General features: G+C 45.9%; 1 protein-coding gene across 1 annotated transcript; it reads right to left on the bottom strand.

Annotated features, from left to right (window-relative positions):
* Nucleotides 1–358: 358 nt before the first annotated feature.
* On the bottom strand, nt 359–6883 carry LOC140428008 (uncharacterized). The gene is made up of 2 exons (XM_072513956.1): nt 6229–6883; nt 359–2769 (listed from the first exon to the last, which is right to left on the bottom strand). Exon 2 carries the CDS (start codon nt 2745–2747, stop codon nt 1530–1532), a length of 1218 nt encoding a protein of 405 aa, XP_072370057.1. The 5' UTR covers nt 2748–2769; nt 6229–6883; the 3' UTR covers nt 359–1529.
* Between the last annotated feature and the right edge of the window lie 1407 nt (nt 6884–8290).

An 8290-nucleotide genomic window follows, 5' to 3' on the forward strand; every position in this document is an offset into this window, starting at 1 on the left:
CATGCCTTTTCGGCCGAAACCCCTGAGGACTTGCCCACAGAGACTTGTAAAGGTCCCAGACGCCAGTTCAGCGGAACTCGTCTGTCAACAGATACCACAGACCCCCATTCATAACTGCTCTTCTGGTTCAAGGAAGGAACCAATACGGCAACCCCCCCCACGATGACTACATTTCTTGCCCGTTCTTGTCGGTTGCTCAGGCAGTGGAGAAACAGCTTGGGACCCCCCCTGCCTGGGAACCCCCCCTCTGGTCAGCTACGCTCGGGTAGGGGAGACACGGCATTGGTCGCCGTTGTTGATCTCCAAATTTCTTTCTCTGTCAGTCTGGCCTCAATAAAAGTTGAGACGGATTCGCACGTAAACAGAAGTTATTTATTTAGCTTGCAAGCTTGAATCATCTTACAGAAATGTAACAGGACATCCTGCCTCTTACACTCCAGAAAACGACTGAACTAACAGACAAAGGGATCTCTGCAAAATCAGTTCAAATGGTATCAAGTTTCACATACTCGACGGACATAGGTCAGCCTAGGTCCCTCCTGACCTGTTTAATCTATTCTGATTGGCTCACTTCCAATCCCTTTCTCTGGCCCCTATCAATGAAGCATCACTCTCATAGACACACCTCGTCCTGCTTTTTCCATGCGGTCTCAAATTCCTTTGTCCCTAACTGCAAAAATCAAAGTGGCTTATTTCTACATTACATTAACTAGTAACTCTAAAGTAACTATTTTATATCACATTCGTCATTCCCTCCTTTTATCATTCCATGATAACCGAACTATCCAATCTATAGCTACGGTTCCTCATCTAAAAAGATTCGTCGCTGCATTTCCAATTCCTGTCTTAGCCCCCCTTCATCTGCCTCACCCTCATGGATTTTAACAGTTAAATTTGTTTTCTCGGTGATTGGGGCGGTGATCTGATCCAGTGCACCCAGCATTCTACCCATCACACATTTAAGGATGGCCAGGCCCACAAAGATGCAGCCGATAGCTACCACTAGATACATGGCCATATTTATCAACCAGTCCTTCCATCCTCCAGATCCCCAGTTACCCCAAGAGTCAGGATCCTGCATCCCGTCCAAGTGATCCCGTATACGATCCATAAATTTAGTAATGTTAGCAGTCAAGTCCTGAATCCCCATAATACACTTGCCCTGTACTATGGCGCATACCCCACCCTCACGGGCCAGAAGATAGTCAAGAGCATACCGGTTCTGCATTGCAAACAACCGTAGCTGAGACAACTCCTTAGTTATTGCCCCGAGGGCTCCCAAGGTTTCATTCCCAAGATGGTAAGGCCGCAAATAAAATAATTCCGATCACTAACAGCCAAGGAACCCCCCACACCTCCCAGTGTCAATACGCTCAGAATGCCCCACCCGGCTGAGTGGCCCCGGTTGGGTGCAAGAACCTGAGGTTTTTTCCAGTTCTCGCAAAATTCAGCAGAGACTGCCCGGCGTGCTAACTGATTATGCAGGTTCCACGCCGAAGGGCAGGGGACTGTGGTAGGGACTAGAGTCCCTATAGCAATTCGGCGGGGAAATGGGGTGACAAAACGTTGGTCGCCGTACCATTAAATAAAAAGTAGTATCCTTGTTCCGTGTGGAGACTAGCATCACAATCAGTATATCGGTTGCGTAAGGACCTCCCAGTAGCCCAGTTTATCCAATTTTGAAATGCCCATTCGGGCCGCCCAGCAATGCGGAAAGCCCTATTCCCGACAGTGATATGAGAGACATTCGCCCAGCCACAAAGGAGCTGGAGGCCGGCGTTCAATGGAACGCAAGTGGTGCTATAACAAACGCATTGGCCAGACGCCTGGGTGATATGGCACCTCCTGTCCGTACAGGTGGGAAACAGACATGTTATATTTGTGTCCACCTCTACCAGCAAACAGCCATATCCTTCACTGCTGAAGCAATTCTCGTACGACCGGGAATCCCTATTGGGAGTGAAGTGGCTAGGTCTGTACGCCCTCCACCGTCGCAGCCTATCGTACTGTGAATGGGAATTATCCCGAGGGAGGGGAAGGCAAATAGCCGGTGGTGCTGAATCCGGATCGTAAGGAAGAGTGACGTGCTCGGGCAATGGCTCGGAACGCTGACAATGAACCACCGTTTGGGGAGTGCCCCAAAGCGGTGAAACAGAAAATAACCTAGACACCGCTGCGGGGTTTGGGTAGCAGACAACCCGTCCCTGGCCATACAGACGGTGGTAAATCTGGTAGAAGAGATTCATACTACCCGGGTTTTCCTCAGTTTGGCCTTTAATTAACTTAAGTGCATCTCCCGGTAACCTACGTTCTAGCTGTACTTCCCTTCTCACACGCCCCGTCCTCTCTCTAGTCCCTTTCTCTTTCTCATGGTCTCTTCCTACACTCTTCTGACAGCCTGATGTTACCTTTATTGTACCACTTTTAACACATCCAAAATCAAATTTACATGTATTCCAAAAACAAGGCAATGTCCATATAATGTTCCCTTCCCATCGCCGGGACCGGTGCAGCTGCTTCATGACTCCCGCATTCTCCTTAACTTTGATGACCTTCCATGAGTCGATACCATGTCCTCGTATATGGGGGCAGTGAAGAACATCACCTGTGCATAGGTGATGTATCCTTGTAGATTGGTTGGGGCTACACAGATACATAATATTCCCCTTTTCCATGTCCATCGCCAATAACACGCCAAGCGAAGTGAGGCCAAATATCAGACAGACGATGCGTAGCCACTCCATCATGCTCCACACCTGTAAAATAGCACTGGAGAAGGGAGGCAGGTTAGTATCCGACCTTTTACAGTAGTGGAGATGGGCTCAATTTACAGTGATGTAGGTGGACCCAAGCACTTCGCCCCTCCACTTTAACTGCTGTGGGGGTGGTAAGGAGAACTTGGAAGGGCCTGTCCCATCGCGGCTCCGACCCCTTCCTAGTCCAATTTTTGACCATTACATAACTACCGGGCTGGACTGAAAGTGAGCTAGGTACTGGGGGCAATGGCTGGTGAGCCGCGCGGACTTGGCCATGGAGTTCCTTGAGCACTTGCGTAAGGGCCAGAACATAGGTGGTCATTTCCTCAGTCATCTGATGAAACTGAACCCGTCTGGGAACCTGCAGGCTCCAAGGAGTTCTAAGAGGCCTGCCATAGAGAATCTCGGCGGGAGAGAGCCGGGCTGGTCCCGCAGGTGTAACCCGCTGCTGGAAGAGGGCAACGGGGAGCAACTTAAGCCATGTCAGTCCCGTGTCTGCTCTTAAGTTAGCCAATTTAATTTTGAGGGTCTGATTGTGTCTTTCAACCACCCCGGCTGCCTGTGGTCTGTAAGCACAGTGTAACTGCTGGCGTATGCCCAACTGGGAGCAAAACTCCTTGTTAATTTGTCCAATAAAATGAGGCCCATTATCAGAACTTAACTGAGCTGGTATACCGTACCGGGGAATGATTTCCCTCATCAAGACTTTAACCACAGTAACAGCTTTACTATAGATAGTCGGATACGCCTCAACCCATCTGCTGAACACATCCACAATGACCAAAACATATTTATAACATTGACACCTTTCCAACTCAATGTAATCCATTTGGAGCGTCTCAAAGGGACCACTGGGCAACGGGGTTTGCCCCTTCCCACAAGGGATACCTTTTCCGGTGTTATATTGCTGACAAATCAAACACCGATTACTGATACTTTGGGCCAACCCCTGCATTTTAGGGTGCCACCAAGTGTCCAGCAACAAATCACTAGTCCCCCGAGCCCCACAATGAGTTGCAAAGTGTACACATTCGATGACCCATAAAGCCAGTACATCAGACATACAAGTCTGATGTGCAGGCGTGGTCCATAAAGAGGAAACAGAATCATATGTACAACCTAACCGTTTCCACATTTGTTTATCACTCTCAGGATCGTCCTCCTGTAACCTTATGACGTCTTGGATGGTTGGCATTGGCTTGTCAGAAGCAGACACATTCATAGTAGATCGTTTAGTCTGACTTAACATTTTAGGCACCATCACTTGCTGAATTTGTGCGGCTGTGCGCGCTGCACAATCTGCTCGTTCATTACCAACGTCAACTGGGGTTGTACCATTCGTGTGGGCAGCGCATTTAATAACGGAAATCTGCGCTGGCAGAAGGAGGGCCTGCAGTAGGTCATTAACTAAACCCCGGTGGGATATTTGACCACACATAATCATGTCAGGTTGTTCTGACGAAATGTCACTCAAATCGCCCCTTATTGTGGTAGTTTCCTGAATCAAGGCTAAACAGTCGTGGCCAGGTGCGTCTTCATGGACAGGGGGACCACTAAGAAAACAGGCTGGATTGATAGTGGTACAGTATTTAAATGTCAGACGTGGATTGTTCAAAAGGCATATCTCATACCTATTCTGACGAGCTGCGGTAAGATGCTGACCATTCGCCCCATATCCCTGGCATGGTACTGGTCATGGACCTGACGTGTAATATGAGGGCTTACCGAAGCTGACTGTGGCCATAAATGTGGTGATATTGTAACAAAATCGGCTGTACCTTCTTTTCCCGTGACTGTGGCTGTAACCTTGACTGGCCATTCGGTCTCAAGTAATGGCCAGTATTTGTCCTCCAACTCCCTGTTTCGTCCAGTTCTGTCATAGGCCAGGGTAACGTGATGCAGTGATAGTGGCTGTTCAATGTCTAACGTCCACCACTGGGGGGTGATAGAAATATAGCACTGTTGTCTCATCCTCCTCTTCGCTGATCCACCCACCCAAAGTCACTATATTGGAGCTCCTGCTGGTAAACTACCATTTCTGCCGCTTGTTGGGATCGCAGATCATCCTTTTTCATTCCATACTCAGTCTTAACCTTTGTAACTGAGCCTCCTTCTTGGCCTACACCCTCCTTCCAGTAAAATCTGACTGCCCTTGCCATCTGGGAAGGGTCGTTCTCTGTCCAATTCATGTTATTACATTTCACAGCAGTAACCACAGAAGGTGGTAGGCAATGCATTAACATAGCACAGTATTGAGGGGAATTCTGACCATTTTGATACAGCAAATCGCCTGACTGCCCCCGGTAGATTTCATTAAAACGCCCCAGACATTCCTATGGCTCATCAATCTTCCTAGGTTTTAGGTCTAAGATAACAGAAAGATTTATGGGCCTTTGAAATGTGCTATTCAACGCATTCAAGATCTGTGTCCTTCTTTTCTCTATTTGCTCTCTTCTTTTTTAAAACTTAAAAATGTTTGAAAATTCAAATTGAATTACTGCAACTTGCAAGCTTAGCTCTGATCTCAACTCAGAACTAAATTTACAATTTGCTTAACACAAACTTGTATAACATTTACAACTTAATTATTTCTTTATCTTAACAATTTTTTCTTTTAACAAGTTTTTTTTTCTGTTACATACACATAAGTATTAGCAAAATCAACTATCATAAGTATTAGCAAAATCAATTATCATCTCCAGATTGACACTTTTTAAAATGGTGTCCATGATCTTCTTTAAGTTTCTATTAATCTCCAGATAAAATGAGATAAACCTTATTTCAAGTAAGTAAAATTTAAGATTCTGGCAATTTCAATCAATTGCTTTCGAAAATAATAACTTTTATCAAAGAGGTGGAGAAACCCACTGGTTTCCTTTAATTAATTCAAAATGTAACTTTGCTGGTGTTCACTGACTCAAAGGAAAGGTATCCGATTACACTACGGCTGCTGCTGTTATCTCAAGGCCTGAGTGAGAAGCACTGTCTGTTTTCAACTCCGCCTGCTGCTGTTAACCCTTTGAGAGACTTCTGCTTCAACCTCACAATCTCAACTAGACCTCGGAACTTTACAGTCCAAGGAGACAATTTTAGCTTAATCAACTATATATTTAAAACACTCACACATAGAGTTGAACCATCTTCAGATTTAAAAACAGTTATACTGGACTGAACCCCCATCTATTGAAGTCCCATCAGCCCCTGAACCCATATAATAGACTGAACCTTTATTATTTAAAGTCCCATCAGCCTCTGAACCCTGATAATAGACTGAACCTTTATTATTTAAGTCACATCAGCCTCTGAACCCTAATAATAGACTGAACCTTTATTATTTAAGTCAAATCAGCCTCTGAACCCTAATAATAGACTGAACCTTTATTATTTAAAGTCCCATCAGCCCAAAACCCTAACCCAAGCCGAAACAACAATATGAAATCCCATCAATTAAAGTGCTAATCCCCAGACTGACCTGTGATTTCGTCGAGGCGGTCTTTCTGTGCCAACCGTGAGTGACCAGACTAATCAGACGATAAGAAGAGGGGAACAATCAATGCTGGTCGTTTTCCATTTCTACATTGAGGGCCCTTTGTTCCCGTCCTCCTGTTCATAATCAGTCTAATTCTGATTTCGCAGTTGGAACAGGATCGCCCTGAGAAATCCCGGGTTTCGGCACCAAATGTTGATCTCCAAATTTCTTTCTCTGTCAGTCTGGCCTCAATAAAAGTTGAGACGGATTCGCACGTAAACAGAAGTTATTTATTTAGCTTGCAAGCTTGAATCATCTTACAGAAATGTAACAGGACATCCTGCCTCTTACACTCCAGAAAACGACTGAACTAACAGACAAAGGGATCTCTGCAAAATCAGTTCAAATGGTATCAAGTTTCACATACTCGACGGACATAGGTCAGCCTAGGTCCCTCCTGACCTGTTTAATCTATTCTGATTGGCTCACTTCCAATCCCTTTCTCTGGCCCCTATCAATGAAGCATCACTCTCATAGACACACCTCGTCCTGCTTTTTCCATGCGGTCTCAAATTCCTTTGTCCCTAACTGCAAAAATCAAAGTGGCTTATTTCTACATTACATTAACTAGTAACTCTAAAGTAACTATTTTATATCACATTCGTCACCGTCCTACCCGGGGACTCCATCCAACTCTTAGCCGTCGCGGCCCATACACACCTCATTTTGGAAATTTTCGTTCAAAAGGTTTTGTTTTGTTCCAGGTAACCCTTAGGTTGCCAACCACATGCTATTTACATCCTGAAACATTTGGATGGTAAATCGCACAGTCTGCGAGACGGCTATCACTGGTTCATTATTTGAAAGTGTGTCTTGTCCTAAAATTCGTTTTTTGAAGAAAAAATAATGAGGGAGTCACAGATAGTGGCCAATTATAAAGGGAGTAATTGGCACTAAAGGACAGACAGGCTATCATATGAGGTGTTAAACCAAGATAATTACAGACACTATGCTTGATTCCACAGAACTCCAGAAGCTCCAGGACCGGAGAAGAGAATAGAAGAGAAGTGAAAGAAGAAGAACCATGAGGACTTCCTTCGGATGGTTCATCATCACAATGGACATTTGGTTGCGCGTGAACGTGAACCCCATGACCTCAAGCCCCCCCAGCCGTTAATGATTCATTTCCCCACAGTACCCAGAGCCCAGTCACCAGCGACACCGCACCATCTTGGTGTGACATGTTTATAACCTGGTATTCCCTGTCCTACGTAATAGAATCCTTGCTGGTATTGGTGATACTCTGCTGCATCGTGCAGACCGCTCCAGTATTGGAGAAATCGAACCAAGCGATTGGAACAAAGTCCAATCACTTGGGACCAGGTACAGAGTCCGCCCCGAAAGGCGGGAAGCCCCTGGGGACTATAAGAGTTAAGCCCCAAGTTCAAATCGGTCTCTCTTCACCTCTACGTCCTGCCCGGGTCACCCAGAAACACGAACCAACATTGACCGTGACCGGTGCAGTGACCCCCGAACAAAGTAAGTCTTAATTCAACGCTCGCTACGAGATAGGTGCTCCTAGCTACAAATCCGGACCAACTTCGAATCCCGCAGAATCAGAACCCGAACGAAAGGCCATTTGTTTCCCTGACCTGGTGGGCCAGTCCAAAGGTAAGTATAGGCCTGTTAGTCGTAGAAGTAGCTTAGACGTAGAATTTGTGCATGAGTAGCGATTACTGTGTATAATAAATGTGCTTTGATTTGAATCTTACTAATCGGTGTACTGGGTTATTGATCATTACTCGGACTTGAACCTCGTGGCGGTATCATAAAGATACCTGGCGACTCGAGAGTAAAGGTAATAAAACAGAGCAATTGAACCAAGTAGAAAATCAGCAACAGTAGTGAGGCAGGTAAGAATCATGGAGGGGGTTGCAAGGGAGAGATGGTGCAGGGAGGGTGTTTATAGTAGTGGGTGGCTAGCCAGGAAGGTGTGGGATGGGCCAGGGTGTCCGTACCACTGGCGAACCTGGTGATGATTAGAACGTCCTGTATGCATCGACTC

The sequence above is a fragment of the Scyliorhinus torazame genome, chromosome 8 (genome assembly GCF_047496885.1).
Source record: "Scyliorhinus torazame isolate Kashiwa2021f chromosome 8, sScyTor2.1, whole genome shotgun sequence".
In the NCBI taxonomy this organism is placed as follows: Eukaryota; Metazoa; Chordata; class Chondrichthyes; order Carcharhiniformes; family Scyliorhinidae; genus Scyliorhinus; species Scyliorhinus torazame.